This window comes from Danaus plexippus, chromosome 28 (assembly GCF_018135715.1).
Source record: "Danaus plexippus chromosome 28, MEX_DaPlex, whole genome shotgun sequence".
Taxonomy (NCBI): domain Eukaryota; kingdom Metazoa; phylum Arthropoda; class Insecta; order Lepidoptera; family Nymphalidae; genus Danaus; species Danaus plexippus.
In genome coordinates, this window is record NC_083556.1 from 1,930,563 (window position 1) to 1,955,610 (window position 25,048).

The following is a 25,048-nucleotide window of genomic DNA, read 5'->3' on the forward strand; positions in this document are numbered from 1 at the left end:
ACAAAGAGATCTTAATATAATTTGTGAAATCAAAATTTGGTCGAAACGAAGTAATTTATGAAGCAAAAATAACTCGTAACCAACCGAATAATAAATAAAATGCATTTTTTTTTATTTAATAGATATTTTATATAAATAAAACAATTATATATATACATATATTTAGAGAATATATATATATATATTTTTAAATCGTTCAATTTTAATTTGTTGTTAAGAAAATACGCGGTATTTTACAATTAAATTACATTTAAAATATATTTAGAAAAAAATCACTAAATACTTATTGACATACATACAGAAAGGAAATTCATTTGTAATCTTTGACATTAAATTAGAATTAAAAATAACACTTCATCGTTTGGGGTCAAAAGCTATGAAAAAACCACACGCACGAGCTAGCGTGATGAGAGGCGGGGTCTAGGGTGAGCACTTACCCCATAACCGGTGACTAAAAATATATATCGATAACATAATAATATTAAAAATCGATAAAATAAATCAATCACACACATCGAAAGGTGAGAAAAATCAATAAATCTATATCTAAATAATATTGTCGTTGTTTTTTTTTTAACGTCATTTGTAATTATAAATCGCGTCAGGGCGATATCAAACAGGCTGTGTCTTGACAGCGACAATATTATTAATATATCAGGACAAATTAGTTACGATAACGGGTTTCTTGAATACAAGTTTCATTATGAATTATGCAATACGTAAAGCATAAAAAAATATTAACACTCTAATTGAAATTAAACTCGTAAACTCTGTTATATATATAGGTTAGATAAATAAATAATTTTAATATATAAAAAGTGAAAACTATGATGTGAATGATTCTGTGTATATTGTTATCGATATAATTACATCACTAACGATAAGCCGCACCCTTTCACCCCACCCCTATTAGCCGGTCACGAAAAGTTAACCTAACGTATTCTATTGGTACCTTACAAGGTTAAAACAAAATTACTCTATATATCATTTGGAAGATTACATTACGAGTTTCTGACACACATACAAACACACACACACACGCAAGCGCAGAGTGAATAAAATTATACGCACAAATAATTATATATATATATATGTATTTAGAAAATTATTTAAATTTATTTACGCTTCTAATACTCTCAATATTTTACACTTACACGTTATTTAATGTTGCACATTTTTCCAGAAAAAAATATCTTCATTAAAATTATGAATAAGTTAACGTTTTTTTCTATATGAATTCAGAACGTTGCATGACAATAACCCTAAAAAAAAAACAACAAGATGGCCGCCACCGCAACACATGGAACCACAATAATTTTGTATTAATTTTTATTACATTGTTGTCATCATAGAATGGAATGGTACAAAAAGTATTCCTGTTATGAAAATAAATGGAGACGCCTTTGTTATTATAATTACGTATTTAATAAAAATATTCAATCAGTCTATCTTTATATATATATTAAATAATAGAACAACATAAGTAATGAAATCGAATTCTGACATGTGCGACCTTTTGTTATTTGAAAATGGAACACTTGTTTTCAAAAATATAAATCGATCTATTTAATTTGCAATCCCATATATTTGAAAATGGAACTATTATTTACATATTACATATAATGCTAAGCTCCCGTCATCTGCCTTACAATTAACGAATTTCACTTTTATTTCGAGAACTGTGCCGTTTACCCGGTTTTTAGTTTCAAGTATGCCTGCTACAAGGACGGCTCGGCGGCGAACGTAAAGAAATATCATACATAGATGGAATATCACTGGGAACTCGGTGCACACCAATACAGCTATTCCGCCACTTTAATGGACCGCGTTCAGCGAGATGGACGCTAATGGATATTTCTAGTCGTCATTACTTACTCGCTAATTGGTAGAAGGTAATCCGCAGTTTTGATATTACATTAATTATGTTTATATTATTGATAAATTATGATGAAACAATCGTACGAATGTGTCAATTTATACGTTCATTTGTATAATTTGTAAAATTTATATCAATATTAATGTAGGCCCGATCGTGCATGACGCGGTTCTTGCGATTTTTTTTTTTTGTTAAAAAACGGTAGCTGGTACAAAACTGCATGCCGAGGCTGGACACTGAATGACGTGGAGACGCGTTCCTTTTTTGAAATTGTTGTTTTTTTTTTCTCCTCCGCGGAATATATGCTGCCTAGTACTTTTTACGGTATGCAATTCTTCCAATATGCTTTTTCTTTGTAACAAAGAGTTTTTATATCAATCACATATTTGTTTAAGTTAAATAATTTAAATATACAGGCATAATTTATCGGTGTGTTTGTCAATAAAAAGTTGGGAAGGTGGTGTAAATTGCATTAGTTAGGTAAGGCATGCAATATACCTCTTCGTAACATAGATTGCTCTAGAGGAAAATTTATTTATTGTCTTTAGTAATTAACATGTATATTTTATACTGACAATATATTTATATCTTTACAACGATAATTTTCTTTTTTATGTGGTTTGTAATATATAAGAGAACTATTATATTTATAACTCTGAATAAGTTGAAGTATAATACGGGACTTATTTAATTTTTAGTTCAATTTTAATTTTATTTGAATATGACTTTAATAAAAATAAACTTTTCGATTTTCGACGTTGTTTCGTTGTTTTCGAGTTACAATGTATCAGACACACAAATTTAATTTTAACGATTAATTCCTCAAGTGGACGGAAATATTAATATTTCCGATAAAAAAGTACCGCTCCATTCGGGTGACACATTTTAAAATGTCATAGTGTTGTAGATGCAATCGATATAACGATAATATCGATTATATTTGCAACACTACAGTTCATACAGCGATCATGAATTTGTTATTTATTTGTTTCAAGTTTAAGCGACAAAAGTAAATGACACTTAATCAAAAATTATTTTAAAATCTAAGAAAAGAATTCCTCGATATGATTAAATAAATTAAAAAACGATGACAGATAAATGAATTATCGATTGATTGATATAAAGCCATACGTTTTGATGAACACGCAATGCTACTAATATCGATATCGAGTTTTTTATCGACCGTCAATCACTAGCGTTTACGTAACATGAGTCATTTGTATTGAATTAAAATTATTATATCTCACATAAAATACAGGCTAAACATCAAAATGTAACAGGCGTAATGATTATTTATAACAAATGATAATTATAATATGAGTTCAGACAAATGTGATTTTATTTATATAAATACACAACACAATATACTATGACATAACAGAACATAGATTAAAAATAATCCTAACCTAAAAGTGATATTAGTTCAATTTATATGTGACCTTTGTTATAACTATATATATGTATATTATAACGAGTCACGTATATACAGACGGACATTGTTCACGAATGCCACATCCATACTTTCGGAGCTCAAAACTCACAGACATCACGGGCATGTTTTTTTCGTGTGCAGGTGAAAGCTCGCGGATTTCTCACAATGTCTTTATCTCAGCCGACAGTTATTACGACGCGGGCTCACCGTTTGTCGGTACGTTTATCGATAAACTAAAAACTCGACATGCCACCTCACTAATTCATACCTCTCCATATTGACAGATGTGCTCCGATACTTTAAATTAATTGTCCACAAACGTTTTATTGATTTGTTTTGATAAACACATTTCTATATACAATGTGCTTGTTTTGTTTCAAGTACTTACTTTTGACGTGGAATTTTTATTACTTGGCGTCTTATTTTTTTGCGCGTGTGTCGCATGTCGCGTTACAGCCGATCGCGGAGTGAGGGTAACGTGTGTGATACGCGGATACTTAGCCATTGGTGGCGCAAATTTCTTTCAAATGTTTGTATTCTCCATTCGATTTCCGCATATCATTGTCATATTCAGATTATCAATTTGTGTAACCACTTCATGTTTCTTAAAAAAACGTTAAATTTAATAAAATTATATGCTATATTAATAATAACTGACTTTGATGTAAACACTACTGAATCTAAACTCATGAAACTTTACTAAGACGTAGATCATATATGGGAATAAGATATGGATATACCTACAATTTTATTAATTACGTGATTCTGATTATCAAATCAAGAGTCTGTAGTAATTTTTTGTTATAGAACTAACTAAATAAACGTAAATATTTAAAATCCTAACTGAATCAATATATACGAAAAAAGAATAAATAATATAAAATAGTATTTATATTTATTTAAGGTGGCAATATTACATTACTTAAGGCTCTATGTGTAATTCAATTCACATTAAAATGACAAATCGCAAAACGATATCTCCATTATAGGACGAAAGTATTATTTAATTTAACACATAACCGTAATAATCAACAAAAAACCGGAAAAAAATTACGAAATATTAAATCGAATTTAACGGTTAGCGTTGTTGATGGTTTTTCACAAATAACTTTTACACCGGCCCCAAAGATATGAATTATTCAACGTGGTTGTGCACGGAAAATTCGAGAATCAGTCGTTTATATCCGAAGCAATAAATAAATTCTTATGTATATTTTATATGAAGCAAGTAATATTTTATTACTTAACACTGTTAAAATATAAGCAAATTTACATATAATAAATAACACAGAGTACTGTTAGTACGCTAGTTTTGAAACTACGAAATTTGAAGGTAGATCAACAAGAGGTCTAATTATAATTGGTGGGTCGAGTGCCCTGAGGGCGTTGCCATGACAACCGCGAGATAAAATAAGCTAGAGATTCAGATGACTCGAATAGTCTAATTGTATGGAAAATTTTGGATAGGATTTGAAAAATTTCTTTTTCTGTATAACCATTTTTTGTTATTTTTTTTTCTTGTATATTAGCTTAATTATAAATATATATTTACATATATGCAATTTAAAAAGTGGTTTTATATTGTGTGATAGCATTTTCTGCTCGTTTTAACTAATTTAACGATTTACAAAGGGAAGTAGTTTCTTTGTTAAAATTAAAGTTTCGTCTTTTTGACTGTTTTAATTTATTAACAGATTATTATAAATAACTTTGCATAATATATCCTGAGGAGTCGCACATTTGACGTTGGAAGTTTCATGAAAATAGTTCCAGCAATTGTTATTTTGACTTAATAAGTTAATGAAAACCTAGTTAAATAGAAGTATATACAGTAAGATATATAAATTTGTATGTTTGTTTGTATATACACATATATATAAACAAGTCCTTTTTTTTCTTCAGCCACACATCATTACAGGTAATACGTTATCAAAGTAATGTTACGGAGACGAACACAAACAGGACAATTTATTAAATTACCGTTTTCTACTTATTTAATTGCGCAACCAAACTGCAACATACATGCGAAATCCCATTTAAGATAGAAATATTTATTTATTCTTTGTCATCAGCAATTTTTCTATTGATCAGATTTTTTTTTTATGTCAAATAATAGCAACGGTTTAAATCATACAGCCAATATAAATCCATGATATTTAACGTCCTATTATAATGTTAAACAGAATATCCCGATGTATAATTTATATGAACAACATCCCCCTAATTTTCATTACTAAATTAACCCTTAAATTTAATTCGGTAGTCTAGTTACAAAATAACGACGCGTGTAAACCGACCCTTATAGAGCTGTGATCAAATAGAACGAGATATGTCTTATTTATTGGGAATTATAACAATTTATGTGGAACTGTACCCTCTATTATTAAATTGATCTATAAAGGCTGATTTAAATTTGTGAGATTTATAATTTTCCGTCTTACAATAATTGACACTTTGTTATATATTATATGTACATATAAGACAATGTGTATATACCTTATATATACATTATAATATATTTGAAAGAAAGTATTGATAAGCCGTGAGCTGTGAGGAAACCTTCTTTATCAGAACGGTCGGTTAAAACAACAGTGGCCACTTATATGTATGTCGTGATGTGCCACAATTACAACGAAAATGAGATAACAAAACTTCTTTATCTTAAAGCAATAATTTTGAAATTCTAACATGGAAAAAAAAAAGATCACAAAATAGGCGATGTGGGAAATCTTTCTGGATGACATACGTTCGAATTACGGTCTTATTTGAAGGTGTTAAGGCTCATTTTATTGACTTCCACCTCGCGGAGTGCCTGCACGCAACAGAGCAATTGTGGTTTTTCTGAAGACGGAAGCGAGTTACATAATTATATATAAATTAGGCGGTTCTAAGATTTTTGGGGTCCGCCTGTACGTGAGAAAAAAAAACACCAAGCGGAAAATGACATTTTTTTATATACGATTAACTTATGTTTTGTCCTTTCAAAGATTTCATTTATTTTATATACTGTTTTTTGAATGATTACATACACACATATATATATGTGTGTATGTTTGTAAGTGTATTTACCATTACTTTCAAATATAATTTTTAGACCAGAAAAAAAAATGCGTCAAAAATATTTAAATAATTTCATAGTTAAATTGAAAAATTTGTCTGTTTGTTCCGTATAAACACAAAACATTTGTACTCGACACAATAGAACCTTTAATAAATCAATTAAATTATTATTTGTATTTCATAAATTTATAGTATTACATCAACAACAACAAGATTTAAAAATTTACTTTCTTATAGTATAGAAGTACTTTTTTGTTGTAACTGTTACTAACTATTAACAAACAATCTACTTATGTTTGATGTGGTTAGAAAACGATTTATTATCTAACTCTGACAGATCATAGTTAGTTATTTGTAACAAATAACGTACGTACAAACATATTATTAGTATATTAGATACCAGGACAACATGACACGTCAAGAAGTCACTACAACTTTATTCCTTACACAAACACACGAACATTTTATTTTAATACCAATGTTAGATATCGCAAATCCTTGATAAGTTATAACTTACTAAACATATTTTCCTACAAAATATAAAATTATAACAATAAAACCAAGAACCCCATACGCGGCTGTCGCTAAACTTAGAACGGGTCACGATAATTTGGTTATTCATATCTTATACATATTTTCTATATCAAAGTAGGAAAAACGCTATTTTATGTAAAAAACCGAGCCGACATTATACTAGTTTATAATTTATGCATAGAAATGTGAATTGATGAATCACTTGAAGGCCGCTACAAACCTCCTCCGACATTATGTACGCCTAGTACAAGATGAACATCAGATAAATCCGTTTCTTAGAAATCGTTTTATTACATACAGATTATAAAATAATAAAAACTAATTTCGGTTAAAAAACCGTACTATAGTCAGATAGTGTTGTACCGTTACAGATTTTTTTAACATGACGATATAAATTTTTATTATTTTCTTCTAATTCACGTATTTTGAACGTATATAATTTGTCAATCATGGAATTCCAATTTCAAAATTACTAATACATGTATAATTTTTAAATGGTATTCGAATTTTGAATTTATTTATATATTGTACCTACGCATTTTTTTTCAAATCACAATAAAGGAATTCCAATTTTGAAGAATGCGTTTTTTTTTTAATTTTCTGATTTGTAATTCCGTTCGGTTTTTTGCTCAGCTTTGAGAATATAATTTTTTTATGCCGTACCTACTAATCTTTATTGTTTGCGTGCCAAGGTTGAGAATGGCATAAATTATTGTCACTATCGTGGCATTATTGCGGTATCTCGGCTCACGTAGTCCCGAGATCTGTCATTATTTTGATAACACAGTTCGTTTGTACGTGCGATAATAGGGATGGGTTGGTATCGATATATGAAAAACATACTATAGGTATACACTGTATCACATAGCTGTGTAAACTCTATAATAATTACGCAACATTTAATCAAAAGCCGTTCATATACGAACATTAAAGCGGGAGCAAAAAAAAGGACTAAAAAGAAATGTTTGCAAAATTATCGCTTATCTTAAAAGTCGATGACATCTGAATTGTAATAATCATCGAGTCGATAAACACGTCTCCATCACTAAAGATATATTAGCTGTGTTTGTAAACATATAATTACTTGGTAAGTCGATGCATATCAGTTGTGTCTGTGTGAGGTTTGCACAATTACATGCATAAAGTAACGTTACTCGTATACGCGTGCATGCATGTGTGTGTGAAACTAGTTCTTCAAGAATATGTTCGTAACGCGCTTTTGCGACCACACAAGCGTTTATTTAATTAATATTTTTAATAATTATTTGTTTACAAACACAAATAAAACAACACTTAAATAATTAACCGGTTGAATACGTATCACGTATGACTCGTGCCTATATCGTGATTATTATAAAAATGTTAAATGTCATAATGTATCTGTATTTTATATGTTATGTTATGTAATAGGTACTTTTAATGCGCAGTTCATGACTCGTTATTAATATACATGAATGATAAATTATTACAATTTATATAAATACGTCTAAAAATAGTTGAGAGCTATCTTAAACGAATTAATATTGGGTTAAACGTGCTTTTTGTTCTGTAATTGTAAGTATTTTACATATCAAACTGGCCGTGTAAAGGTGACATTATGTTTTATTGTCCGTGTTTTTTTTGTTAACTAATTAACATATTAATGAGATACCTGTACACAGCGCACAGATGCTTCATATTTTGTTGATGATAAATATTCATTTAAAAAAAAAATTATGACGTTACGTTAAGAGAGAGGGATGCAATATTTTTTTTTTGACAGTATATTGTATTATTTATTCTGCCAATGTATATTATTTAATATTATCAAAATATTTTTTTTTTTGAATATACGTTCTTAATGCTTCGTAATAATAAATTTTTAAGCTTTTATATAATATACACAATTAATGAAATCAGTTAAAACAAACACTTGCGTACGTAGCGAGTTGGGTTAAAAGATCGTTTATGTCATAGTGACGGTTATTTTTCGTTTTGCAAAAATAAAAAATAAATATATATATATCAAAATGTTCAACAAACCGCCTCGTTAACAAGACGCGAACTCCGAAACCTCCCTCGACCGTTCCGCGGAGTGGCCATTTAATTGATGTTCAGACAAACATACATACAGCTTGATTATATATGAATATTAATATATATATAAAATATATATGTGAAATTACTATCAAACAAAATATTTGTTATAATATTATGTAAGTATACATATTTAATTCTGATATGATAAATTAATGAATATTTTTATATATAATTTAATTATATTTGAGTTATTTAAATATTAATAACACAATATAAATTGATTATTGTGTGAGTTATGATATTTCCATCAACCGTCCGTCCTGTACAGTGCACACCGCTGACCGAGTCAACGACCCGTGTTCATAATTTGTGTGGACAAAACTTTTATTTATATAAATAATATTTTTGAACTATTGTCTGTGTGTCCGTGATGTCTTTTGTGTGCTGTCTATTATCTTTCTGTGTGTAATGTATAATTTCCTGACGGTTCGTGACTGTGGGAAATATGAAGAAATATATATATATACATGAACATGTAACAACGTCAAGAAATTGTTTTTTTTTTCGACAGTTGGATAATAAATAATATTAATGTAGAGCAGTCATATTATAAAACGAAAATCACAAAAAAATATTTCTTTTTTTTTCATTACTTTTGTGTGAAATCACCTCGAGCATAGATCTTCCATGGCTCAATATCACTTATTATCGGAATTTTTAACTTTATTTGTATAAAATTTAATATAATAATTGCGTTATCTAAAGCCGATGTCACTCGTTGCTTCAAACTACCACCAGTTTATATCGTTACACTGCAATCGGAGAGTTAATAGTTTTCCATTCATAATTCTAAAATATTATTAACGTAGGTTATTGAATGACAAACGGGAAACGCTTCGTATGTAGTTATGAAAACTAATGGTAAGCATATCTATATCCAGATCAAGCGTTACAAATCGTTCATAATCTATACATACGTATGTAAATTAATGATTTTATTGCTTTGGATTTTGTTCTTTTTTTGTGTTTGAAACAAATATATATATATATTAATCATACAATATTTTTATATATGATACCTTTAAGATTTATCTGTTGAATTTTTTATTGAGTTTTATGTAGGTATGTAATAACTATCGGCATTCTAAAGGCATTTATTTTCGTTTATTTCGTTTTATTATTTTATATATAAGAATTAATATTAATTTTATCAAAATAAAACCTGCCCTCATAATATATAGTAGGATAAATACAATTAATTTATAACCCCTATAGAGGGGACCCGTGCGTTCGACGTTAGTATTGACATATGCTGCATAGCCTTTATAATATTTAGAGCGGACATAAATTTAAAAATAATAAAATAAATATATTTTTTATATATAGTTTAAAATTAACCAAATGTTTGTACCTATGTTGTGAATTATTATACTAAAAACAGTATATGTTATACATTTAAAGATTCATAACATGAAGGTTTGTAAAGCAAATGTTATTTTTGGTGATCAAAAAAAAAAGACAAGCATTGACTTAAATATAATAAGTTCATAGTTACTCTAATAAATATTTCAAAATCATGAGCATAGGATCATTGTATGAATAGGTGTCTACAACTGATGTACTACCAAAATATTGCAATTATAAACAAGAAAATGTGAATTAAAATAATAATAATAAAAAAATCGACTTACAACACGCCGACGACCCACTTACTCAACATTAAATCGTTAACTTTGACCTTTACTTGTTTTATAAAAAAAAAGTTACTTTTACTCATTCGCTCATTATGTAAGTTAAAAAAAAATCATTTCGTACGTACATTAAAAGTATGGCAGAATATATTTTTTTGTGTATTCGCAAATTGTATTTTTTTGATTGTATATCTATCTCAGTAGCTATGTTTGTGGTGAGTTCAAAGTTACTGGAACTTAATTAACATTTAACACGATAGCGGTTAATAAATAAAAATCTATGAAACAAATTGTAAGTTAAAAACTAAACGCTTCGCTGGCTATGACTTGTAAGATGTATGATATACGCAAGCAAACACACCAGACCAACCTGATCCCTCTTCCCGAAGAGAATCTGCGGGCTCGCGGATTCTATAAATTGGTATTCGATGTTTAAATTCATGAGGCGCTTTTTATTTTATTTTTATATTTAAAAGAATAACTGAAAAAGGTCGAATAGCTTTTCTGTTATATAAAAAATGGATTGAAAATTATATTTTTTAATGTCATATAAGGGCAAGTTCGTTGCGGATGCATCTAAGGCCGATGCCACACTTAAGATAATCGTCATTATCGTGTGTGTCGTCCGTAACGACGCCATCTTGTCTATTAACTACGCCAGTGGGAAAAATGTGGCGAAATAATATCAGCTTTTGTCAATTTCGACAGGATGACGGTCGTTAGCTATAATTTGTGGATAGAACCTAGCTTTTGATATACGTAACGATCAAAATGCTTAAAATGAATAATGTACGAGTGGCTGTCATGTCCACAAACCTTTTCTAACACTAATTTATAACTCCCCCACGTACCTGTAACAAATGAGAATTGATGAGCATTATGCAATCAATGTAAAACAAATATAAAAAAAGTAAGAATGTAATTAAGTTACCGTACTGACATTTGGCGGCAAAACAGACGCGGGCCGCCATAAATTGTAGTCCAATAAAAAAGCAATTTAAAAAACATTCAAATTTGAAAATAGAACTACTCTAAAACGAAACTACCAGTCCGGCTTCGGCCGTTGCGGCGGGCGGATCCGTCTTATGCCGTCGTCATAAAGACTGGTATGAAGCGAATTCTGTATCACCATACAATGGTCGTAGCAACCACGCGAGCGTGACGTCATCGTTCGGTAACCACGCTCGATGCACAAACGTTATAACTTCACTATCGTGAGATTATCAATAAACTGTACATTTATAACATATTAAATAAAATGTATGTAATTTAATATAGAAAAAATACAACAGTAGCCCGCGCACATAACATTTGATATCAAAAATTAAATTTTTTATAAATCATAACACAAGATTGTGAGAGTCATAAATAATACATTACAAAGTCAAAAGCCGCTGAGCATGACGTTTACAAAAATTAAAGTTTTGACATTTCCGGCTCCGACGTAGACGGACGTCCAGAAACTAATAAAATAACAACACGAGAATATTTTATAAAAATCATTTGAATGTAATGTTTCGTATATTTATATTTAGTATGATAGTGACTTTTAATATATTTCCTTTTATATAAGTATATAGTTCTATATACACAGATATTTGGTTGGCATTGTATGCTATTTTAAAAATGTATAGTTAGTTTACAGATTACTTCTGTTATATCGTATCTTTAAAGATACTATCCCACTATGTTTTCTAAATAATGTAGAATTGAATCTTTATTAATGTAGAATTGAAGAAAAAGCTTTTGTATTTTCGTATAATATAAAAAAATAAACTTCAATTATTCATAACTCAACCTAGAAGTATATTTTTTCTTAATAACTTTTGATTTTATAACTTTTTTATATTAAAAAAATATATAGTTTAGAATCTAGCACTGCATTTATTTTCTTATAAGGGCCTCGATATCTGATTTTTATGAGCCCCCATCTATCGGTAGCAACATGAAATGTAGCAATATTAAAGGAAAAGTGAAATATATTGAGTTTTAATACAAGAGACGTTTCTTTTTGAAATTTTTTACTTAATACTAACGTAAAATATAACTTATTAATTAAATGTGGTCGTAATAAATATTATATTTTCATATATATATATATATATATAAATTGTTGTAATATAAAAAATAAGGAGATCCCGTCAAAATATCTTTTTTTTTATTATTTCCTGTAAGTTGAAGAAACACGATTTCCAAAGCACGTATACATCAAGTGTATTATTTAGAAAGAAAACGGAAATTTGTGGTGTTTTCGTATTTTAGACTGAAATTACTGAATTCATTTTGATGAAACCACAACAGAGCTTCACGTTAGAGAGATGATGACTTATATAATATTAAGGTTAAATCCTTATATAATAAATATACTTTTGATCATTCATCTGGATGTTATCACAATTTAACGGTTATATATATATATATATATATATATATATATATATATATATATATATTTTAATTTCAATAATCTATTATTACACAGATTATATAATATCATTTAGAATCATCGTTCGGAAATGAATACATTTTTTTTATATTAAAATATTTTTTTCACATATATATGATTGATCGATGGATTGATGTATTTTTGTTTGTGACGTCATTAGTGGTTAATTAGTTGTGAACTTGATCATTTATAACGTTGGTATAGTGATATCAGGGTTCAATGTAATTTACACCCTATATTTAAAACGTAAGGTCCAAATTTGCATATAGTTAGTGTGTAGTATGACAGGGAAGTAGGAAAAAGTTGTACGCTTGAGGGAGTTTTTTTTTTGTTATGGCAAAGATCCTAGTAATCGCTTACATGTTCATGAGCTATCTTTGATGTATGTCTGTTTGTAAATTTGGAATTCATTGATATTATACAATATTATCACTTACAGCCGATAGGCTTTATTTTTCTTATGATATAAAGATTATAAGTGATGATTAATTATCTGTGGATGGTTTGTTTATTTTTTGCTCAACTCTAAGATTACCTTTATTGCATTAGCGGATCAGAAAACGAAGGCTAATATTTCGTTTCACAACCGACAAAAAGTCTAACCTACAAGTACCAACGTCTTAAGCAAGCATCCGGTATATCAATCGAGCCAATATAGTGGCTAGATTAGCTTGACCTCTGTTAGAACACACGCCTTCAACAACAGCGGCTCAGTATAAAATGGACATCAAACATACCAATATAGCGACCGAATTCACTTGACCTCTCCTAACGTAAGGTGGAAATGAGGAGGGGGCTCAAAACACACCGGTGATAGCAACGAGGACGTCACTTGAGCACATTACGGGTTTAATCGGGACTTCCTACTTATTCCCCGACGAGAGCTGAGATTTGTTCCAATTTCAAATTTAAACGTTTGATTTTCGAACGCTCCTAATGTCACCGAACTGTCATTCATACTAAAAAATATAAGACAAACAAGTCCAACGCATTCAGCCATATTAATATTATAACATTATAATTGATAAATAATTAAACAATATATAATAATAATAATATAGAACACTTATTAATACCCGGAGTAAATGTCAAAGTTTCGAAATCATCGACCCTCGAACTGTTACAGCAATAAAATTGTGATATAAAATTTTAAATATAAAGCAATAACGACGACATGTTTAAAAATAATAAATACAAACGTAAATGCAGGATAATCTACGAATATTTCGTGTCTATGAACAAGATGGCTGCTATTGTTTGCGATTTGTTTATAGATAAGTAATGAAGACATTACGTGAGAACATAAATAATGAATAAAATACGACATATTTATTTAATAGAAATTGTTTATAATATATTTTTTATTATATTTTCTAAAAATAACTTATTGATTGACATTTACCTAACATTTAAAACTAATTTAACTTATCACATCAAATATCGGTCATTGATAATATCAGCGCATCTGCTTATGTTAAAAATATCTCACGGGAATATAGTCTCTATGAATATGGGATAGATCACATATTCCTATGATGTGAATGTTTTAATGTGTGTGTATTTAATATATTTTTTGCAAGTCCTGGATAATGACATTATTGCTTTTTAATCAAGCTGTGTGGGGCCACAAATGTATTTGTATGTATATATATATACAAATACATTTTACTATACGTTAGTGTATGTAAAAAAAAAAAACAATTAAAACCTCCTTGGTTAATAATCATAAATTAAATACTTTTTAATTCAACGATTATTACGTAATAGCTATGATTTTATAAGTAATATCTGTGTAGTGTATAGCTATTTACGTAGAGGAATTCAAAATATCTTAATGGCATACAAAAAATGCGGGTTCATATAAAAAATTTATACATGAATAAATGTTTTTTTTTTGACAAATATCTTCGCCCGCATTTTCTCAATGAGACAATAAAACAACATTGAGATATAATATATTACAATTTAAGAGAATAATTTTCATTACTATTAAAGATTACTTTATCTATGATCAGGTTTATTTTTATATATCATGATATAAAATTAAAATTTTCTTATACAATATAATATTTATATATATATTTTATGAATGGCGAGGCGGTCTCTTTGGCCTCTTTAAGACGAGTACTGGCGGGCTAATAATACTTAAACATTAATTTTAATTTATTTTTATTTAATACGTAATTTGAACGCGACATAAAAAAACAATATTCTAACTTACAACTATTAGACATATGAATATATATATATATATATATATATATATATATATAGCAGAACAATACAATATAGATAGTAGATAATTCTAAAGGAATAATCTTGTAACGTAATTAATATAAATTTCGTTAGGATATAATCAATAATGTAAAATAATATAATATATTATATATAAATATTTAATATATAATAATAATAACAAGTACGTTATATGTAATCTCATAATCCTTAATAGACATCTAGAAAGTCACAAACCGTCGGAACGGCGCCATTTTGTTGAAATACATAGAAAGTCAGCGTCTGTGATGTTGGCGGTAAAAATTGTTTCGATGTTTCAGTAACAATACTTGGTTAAAATATTGATTATAACATAAATAATAAACACAATAATAATTTAAGTTTTAATTCAACTCCCATGATATATTTTATTTATACAATTTATAAGTCAATATAAACATATACGTATTATGGGATTGTAAGTATATATATATATATAGACATATATATGTGTCTGTCTGTATTCTTATATATATAGATATTAATTATTATATCAGTATAAATTTCCCGCTCGCCATTACATCAAAATTATTGCTAAACCCTTACCTTTGGCTCGTTTTTATCAATGTCAATTAAAAGTCAAAGTCGCGTTACTTTCCCTTCGAAGGGTATTCATTTTTAACTCGTAAAAAGAATTTAATAAAAAATATCTTTTATAATGTATGATATTTTCATTTTAATCTTTAAAGATAAATAAAGATGCCTCATTAATATCTTTTAATGCGTTCGTCTTGTATAACAATACTGATTAGTGATTTCTTGTAATGATTTTGGTATTTTTATGAAATTATTCCTACATCGATAAACGTCAATATAACTCTTATTGAGAGGTGTATAAAGTCTAAATTAATAATAACATATCAGCCGGAACAGCGTAACGTTTCATAATTTTTTAGCTTATAAAGTAAATTACTTAATTTTTCAATAATTCAGAGTAATTTTCATTATTAACCAAGCAATTATATCGATTGGTGTGAATTTTGGTTTGGTACAACACTAGCGAATTTCAATATTGCTTAAAAAATGGATATAATGAAGAAATTATATACATTTTATCGTGTAAAGAAAAATATCCCAGGACATAATCAATTTTCCTCTAAAGGATTTGCACCAGCCGAAGTACCAGGCTGACATGAAAGAAAAGAATTAAATTCTTGGAAATCAAGAAAACAACGCGCACTCATCTAGAGACACAGCTGACACTGTGTCCGACACACGTTCGGACCTCTAATAGTTACTAGGAGATTAGCTGCACGGTGTTTCTAATGGAAAACGCGTACTAAGTAAACGTTGATTGCCTTGAGGCTCTAGTCACTCGTCCGTCTCTCTCTGACGTATGGAATCAATCTTCCGTCGCACTCTAACGCTCGTTACGAAATGTATTCGAAAGAATGCTAGAACGCAGATTGACGGCTGACGTTTTCTAATGCGATTTTTTTAGTTTCGCATTAAAAAATAACTTTGGAATTACATCTGTACAGTTCGTAATTCGAAATTTAAAATAAACTTGAAATTTAAACTGACAATGTAGAAGTATAAAGATGGCGCTCAAAATAACCTCAGTACATTCCACGGGGATAAAAATTTTTCTTGTTTAGCATTGGCAGAATGTTCATATTTGGTATGATGCGGAATACAGATTAAATAATCGAATCCATTTGAAATGTATCACGAAAAAGTTTTTAATGTTGTGAAATGTGGTTTTAGGAGAATTTTTATTTGAGAATAATATTATGTTTCTTTCATATATATATATATATATATATATATATATATATATATATTATATTACAAGATATTATATAAAATGGGAAAACCGGCGGAAGCGCTTATAACAATGTGTATTATATACATATATATATATATTTATTTATATATTGCCTTAATAAACCTCGGAGTTGTTTTTAATTGCAGGAAACGCACACAGAAACAATTCATACACACAACGCCAATATAAGGACAGACAGCAAAATATAAATATATATATATACATATGTAGCATAATTAAGTAATTTACTTATTTATTAGTTTCATTTTAATTGAGTTATTAACATTAAACTGTTCATAAATAAAATTATGTTATCCATTGATTAAAAAATCATTTATACATATCGTTTACTTTTAATTATCACGAAACTCAACGAATATATAAAAAATATATATAAGTGCATTTTCATAAGGACCAAACTATTATTATTGTTGATTTTATAAGATACAAACATATGTTTTTGTAAACCGTACCAGATATAATGAAATGCATTTGGATTCAAGTTAAAATGCATCGACTATGATAAATCATTGAAATATTATAATAACATAGCAGAGATATTGCACACGCATCAGGTGTTTAGATTTATATGTATAACAATAATAAATAAATGAGAAATCACATATTTTATATAAAAAAAAGCGTCAAAGGAAAAATCACTGAAACCAAATGTCATAAATCAAGCCCGCAAAGGAATCACATCATTATGCCAATTTAGTATTCTGTTTGAATTAATATTTTTTTGTGCTATTGAATTATATGTCGCTCTGAAATTTTGAATATTAAACGAAGTTTGATATTCAATTATATTAATTCATTAAAAAAATAAATAAAAGTATAAAAATCGATTCTGATAATATTTAAATATTTAGATAGTGGAATAACAGAACGCAATAACAAAGACATTTCACAATGACGCAAAAGGTGAAACAATTTCCGAACAAAGGATAACGAATTTGAAAAAAAAAACACCATATCACTACAACAGGAAATGTCAAGAAAAAAAATGTTTCCGCTCCGAGGAGCGCGCGAAAATACAGTTAGAATAGATATTTAAAGAGTTTGCATTTAACAAGATGCAGTTCAAGGTCGGGATGTCTTAGAAATCGAGTGTAACAAACTGCAGCCATTAAAGTTTCATACTCGGTATGCATGACGGATAGATACGTATAATTGTTAATTATTATTCGACCTCCTTGGACGGTTAATGTCAGATTTTAAATTTCGAACTTTCTCGCTCAAGGTCGGCGTGAACTCGTCGGTCCGACATTGTACATGCGTATCAACGACGCGATCATACTATACTACATCGTTGTATTTTAATAAAAAAAGTTCAATTTAATAATTTTAAATATACGAAGAAGTATTACAAAACAGAAACAATATAATTTTTTCAGGAAGAAAGAAATCTTAAACCCGCAAACTAGAGGTCACAAGCAATGAATCAAAATATAATTAATCGCCACACGCTAAAGTATGATTTTTTCCAACTCGGTTATCCGAACAAAAGAAATCGACGCCTTTTTGCTCGTACGCTATGTGTAAGTTGGCAATACGTTTGTATTAATGCCGTTGTGTTGGCAGTGATGTTTATATTAAATATTGAAGTATTACAATTGAAGTCGTGTTTTCCCTTGGCCCGCCGGCTTTTTGTACCGGCTCACTACCTACTAAATCATTCAGCGAAACGGAACTGTGACCATCTTGTGACATTATTGTTGGATATATTATTTTTTAATTGATTCTATGTCGCACAAACATTTATACAAACATTGGGATGGCGTGTCATTCTTTATCTATACTGATATACAACCTATAGTGATATATGTATATATTGTATTATTTTGATGAATTATATTAACTGATTATATATATATTATAACTAGAATCGATATTTAGTGTATCTTCTAATAAACCATAAATATAATAATGTCTACTTAATTTTATTGTTTAATAAATAATGGACACACTACAGTATCTATCCCAAGATTAGCATACAATAGTATTCGTCCTTAGAGTTATCTACTCATCTTGCACTGGCAACACTTCTTATCTTCACGCTCAATGTTGCCAGTAGTGAAAAACTTATACTAATTGATTTTTCCTATTTAATTCACGTACGTTACATACAAAATATAGTTCACATATTAATATATTTTATATTAATTTTAATTTCGATTGAAATATAAATTATAAACCAATTAAAAAGATGTACTATTATTATTTTATAACTCTACTATCAATAGATTAATTAAGAAATTAAATTAAATCGCTTAATGTATACAAGTTATAATTAAATGGTGATTAAAAATTTATTTTGAAACAAGGAGTCTTGATTGATAACATTTAAAAATAATATCTTTTTATTTACTAAAAAAAAACGATATATAACATAATTGGTGACATAATTATACAACACTATGCCCGCGGCTATGCTTGAATGTAATTTTTTTGTGAAATTTATGAATAATCTAATAAAAAAAATATGAGCTCTATTAAAACAAGATCCTATCTTGTATGTTCGTTCTCATGATCGTGATTCTCTCTCGGACTACTAACACGATTTTGATGTAGTTTCCATACTACTCTATAAAGATTACAGGAGTCCATACAAAAATATGTTACGAGGTTTCAATTTACAACAAAATATTGAAAGATTTTTGTAAAAAAAAAACAAAATCAATTTACATATTTCGGTAGAATTGAAGATAAATATCGTCCACCTTTGAAGTCGGTTATTTTAATGTTGCCAGTATATAAGACGGAGTGAAGGTTTTTGATATAATTATTCATATACTCATAATATTCTGGTCACCCGCCATCCATCAGCAAGTGGATCTAGAACCAGATATTCCACAATTTATTGGAACGATGTCTATCAGATCTGGTTTAATAATTTCCTCTTGAGAATTAACCAACTTTGTATAACGCTTGTTTAATATGAAAATTTATTTTATTTTAATAATGTTTTTCATAAAACTTTCATATTTTGATAGATGCCGTATTGGATTATTAACGTTACTGTGTGCTGGACATCTTTTTTGTGATCTCTTGATATATTTTTGAGTTTATCCGTAATGGACGAACAGATATATACGTAGTACGTTATTAAAGGTAAAGCAAGATAATTTTAGTTCAGAAGTTAGTTGCAGTTAAAATTTTAATTACACTGTTCAAACAACTTCAACTTTAGTTTTAATTGTCTTGAATAGTAATGTCGAGTTGTTAGGTATAGAATTTAATATGATATTTAATTAAACTTATAGCTTACACAGAGCATGTAGTGTATTAGTTATATAGTTTCGTCTAAAAATCTTATATTTTATTAAGTAATGTGTTAATCGTGGTGGGTAGTCTTGTTTCTAAACATTTATTATTAATAATTAAATTAATCGGAATTTAATGTTTATAAATTATCTATTTACATTATTAATTCGTATTTAAATGTTAATTTATTTTTTTAATAAATCATAAACTAGTTGCGTATCTGTCAAGTGTGCCGCGTTTATAGTATCTAACAGACAAAGGAATTGTTCATACATCCTTGACTGTTAAAAAAAAATTTTAGTTTCTCACATTTTAGTTGAAAACGGTCTGTATTTAACAATCACATAATTTATTGTTCAATTGCACTTAATTGTTAACAATTGGTAACAATTTTCCAATTTGTCGTCCTCTTTTCCATGTTAACAAACAACTGAAACGTTTTATATTGATGAACATTTGAATCGGAACATATATAACTCAATTCAAGATATGCGTTCTAATTCTGATATATTTGCAATTTAAATTTATATGCATTTTATATGAGAGGGTTACATTTTTATATTTTAAGTCCAATAATACTCTATGAAGGGTTCCCATTCTATGTTTCTGAACTTATATCTCACGTAGTGTCAAAATCAAAAGTCATCATGTCGAATGTTAGGAAAGATGACTTTCGAAATTCAAATTCACTCCTCTGATTGGCTGTCAAAGATCTAAGACCGACCAATGGAATCAAATCTAATGACTTGCTTTAAAATACAATTGTATTATAAAAAAAATCATGGCTCCTGTTGAAGTAGCGTTTTTTTTCATTAAGATAATAACAGCTTTACAAAAGATATTAGCGCCGAGTGACTTCGTATTTGCAGTTCGATGTTGGGTCAGATCATTGTTCGATGGACATAATACTTTTAAATTTTCTTTTTCTTCATTTGTTCTCTATTGAATTTATGAAAGTTTAAATGCTAAATGTAGCCAAAACTAATATAATGAAACATAAAATGATTGTAGAGATATGGCTTCCCATTCAATGGGACAAAAAGTGTAGAATTTTAAGAGAATAATTAATATATATATATTTATTTTATACAAATGTAATATCTCACGTTAATCACTGAGTTATCGGAGATTTTTTTTCTCGTATATAATATAAACGTTATATATTAATAATTTGTATGCGAACGATTTTATAATAAATTCCCAGCTGAAAATAAAGTAGAACCAGATCAATTTTATCCAATAAAACCATCGCGAATAAAACTGAGATTAAATTTTTTTATCTATTAAAAAATAGCGTTTAAATTACATTCCCTCGCCGAACAATGGTCATAGACGAGTTTTTTATTCCCTCAAAACTAAAGCATAGAGAAGGCGCGAACCCGGTAAATAACATTACTAGAAATAATACGAAGCCCCGCGTTTCGTCACACACATCATTCATATAATTCGAATTAAAGCGGTCATCCATCATCATTTCATTCTGACGCCTTCCGATCACAAATGAGTTTTTTTTGACTCAACTCGACTGCGGTAGCCTTTATGGTTTGTTTTCTTTTTTTTATCTATTGTTGTGTGACAGATCGGCTCCTGCGTTATCTGTGCTTTGACTTTTTATTGGTTCGACGTTTGGCGCCAAAAGTGTCATTCTTTTTTCAATGTTATCCAATGACAATAATAACAGATCATGTTTTATAAATTTGGAGAACGGTTTTTTCTTTGAGAGTTTTTATTTAATTTAATTAAATAATAAATCACATTTATTTATTATTAAATGTCATAATGCTATAGTTTTTTTAATTCTTATGTCAAACAATCATTAATTTGACATTTATTTTGGCGCGAATATAATAAGTGCTCATTCTTAACGGCTGCGTCAATTGACAAAGTCATTTGTAATACACGCTTTTATATTAAAATTAAAGAGATCAATCAATCATTCCATTATTACGAAATATAAGATTATTTTTTTATAACATTTCCATAACTAAAAAGCCATTGAGAATGCCACAGACTGATTAAAGTTAGGAACAATGGATAATAAACGGCACCTAGACAAATGGAAAGATTTATTGACACAAAAAACGTATCTTTCAACATTGTAATAAAGGTTAGTGTTGTGTGATGTATTTATTACGATTGTGATGCCCGAATGGTTTGATTATGTTTTTGTTGGAAAGAGATAGCTGTAGCATTTTTTACACATTTTAATGAAGAATCGAATCGAGATATAGGAAACGGGGGTCAAATAGTGTTGTGCTGTTAGTTCTCGTATAGAATATATGTAGCTTTAAAGTTTAATGATAACACAATATTAAAATCGTACTCAGGAAACACAAGGACACAGACATTATCATATGAAGTGCAAAAATAATAAGAACGAATGATGTAGAGTTATGTATTTTAAAGAATAATCGATAAAAATTTCATCGATACAATATTAGATGGCATCACTACAAGACGCGGGATCATCAAAGTGCGTACAAACAATCACGAGAAATATTAAATTATAATAAAATTAACTAAAGATTACTTCAAAACCGTTAACATGTAGACGTATGTATGTATAGAAGGGACTCGAACTGTTTTATGTTTTTTTGCTCTCACATAATTGTTATTAAAGATCATAGCTAAAGCCTACATATCCTGTATTAAGGTCACCGGTTCGATTTCCGTCACAAACAGCAATTAAACGTAGCTAACATTAAAAGCCTATTGTTATATACTTTTTTTTCTATCTTTAAAACCGGATACGTACAAAGCCTTTTAATTTCTCAATCATCGTAATTAATTTTACATATATGTGCTAAAAAATATCACTAATTAAAAAGGTTATTTAGAATTCAGTTTTAATGGTCGACTAATTGATATTTGCGCTTGACTTTAATACATAAATATGGGTATATGTATATATATATATTATATTAAAATAAATAGAAAGTAAGAGAAACTCTATAGGTTCCAAAGCCGCGGTACGATTATTCATTCTGTACGGTGACACATGACGAATCAATCTTTTACGAGACCAATCGGATAGTTGTGAGATTGGCGCGAAAAATTTGTTTTTTTTTTTTTAATTTTCGATACACAGGTTGAACGTTATCAGCCTTTGTGTGATTTGAATAACGTATTATGTCAACGTAATTAAAAAAATGTATCAGTAAAATTATTTTATATATTATAAGTACGCAGGTATTTCTTTTATTTCGTTATCAATATATATATATATATATATTATTTAAACGCGAATTTAAAAATGTATCTACAATAAAATTCCATGGAAAGAAAAATTATAAAAAAAAAATAAAACAGGGAAAAACGTAAATATATTTCTAAACGCCATCCGTCACAGATTAGATATGAAAAAGTTCTGTCTCTTAATTATAGCCTTCGTCTTTAATACTACTGAATGAACAGTGAGCTGTTTTGTAATCTATTCCAACATAATAAAGTCTCATTTGTCATGGCATCTGTTTAGGTGTATAAAAAATTATAACTGTGCATAGACGCTCGTTTAATTATTAGCTTCGCGACATAATTACTACTTTGATGTCGGTTGTGTTTTTTTTTTAAAGTTGAATATATATTTAGTATTGTGCCAGTGAAAGTATCGGGATATTTGAAATTGGAAAATGACAGATTTTTTTTTTCATTTGACGTATTGTAAGGCAAAGGAGAATATCATACCTGAGTCTGTGTGAGTCCTAAACTAGCTGCTAACTCTGCTCTTTCCGGCAGCGCTAGGTACTGGGTCCTCTGGAACCGTCGATTGAGCTGCTGTAGCTGCAAGCTGGAGTATATCGTGCGCGGCTTTCTCATCTTCTTCCCCTTCCCATTCACGCGTAAACCGGGATCATCTGAGAGGCCGCATTTTTCTGCAAAGAGGTTCTTTATGTAGAGAACCGAGAACTTTGACTTGATGCAAAGTATTATCAGGTATGTTTACCATCAGTAGCTCGAAAGCCGACAGAATTAACAAATTAATAAAAAAACGATTTCATATATTAATCTTTAATGAAAATAAACGAGAAGTATGCATTGAACTTAAAATATTAAAGTCATATTCCGATAAAAGACAAGCAGGTGTTATTTTTTTTCACTAGGCCCCGGACACCTTTTATAATCTATGACACGAACATGACATTTCGCGCCAAAATTCAAAACCGTATATCAACAAACGCTAAAGCAATAAATCCTCTTTATAAATATTCCATACATGGCATCTTTTGTAAAATATGAAGGGCCGCTACTTGATAATAGTCAGTGGTAAGTTGTAATTACAGTGTATCGTACGATCCGATCGCAAACCGACACCCAGTTTTTGGTTAACATACGTCCGACATTTTGGATGTACTTTTTTTTTGCCTCATACTTTTTCTGATTTCAACAAAGAGGTTTGTTATTTTTTAAAGGTTTTATAATTTAGTGGTTATATATTTTTTTTTTACACCGCTCAATTCTCGGATGTTGTTCGAAAGTGTTTTTCTGAGCAGAATTTCGTCCATGTGTTTTCGAATTAGCTGTAATAGTTCTGTATTTCAACCGTTCGCAATTTATTACTGTAATATGACTAGCTATGATATATCGCCTGTTCACTGCTGTACTGAGCAGTTTGTACTGATATGGATTATAGCCAAATAAATTCGGTAGAATTTTCATTTGACATCTTTATGACCTACACGAT

At 28.9% G+C, this 25,048-nt stretch overlaps 1 protein-coding gene across 7 annotated transcripts in view; it reads right to left on the reverse strand.

Annotated features, from left to right (window-relative positions):
* Nucleotides 1–25,048, reverse strand: part of LOC116776205 (homeotic protein distal-less-like) — a 99,396-nt gene that overhangs the window by 56,918 nt on the left and 17,430 nt on the right. For 4 of the 7 annotated variants that reach the window (XM_061525256.1, XM_032669334.2, XM_032669335.2 and 1 more), the window contains exon 3: nt 24,052–24,239. The exons of the other annotated variants lie outside the window; for them this stretch is intronic. In XM_061525256.1, coding sequence (XP_061381240.1) covers nt 24,052–24,239 — 188 coding nt within the window. The remainder of the gene's footprint in view (nt 1–24,051; nt 24,240–25,048) is intronic. 7 annotated transcript variants of the gene reach the window in all.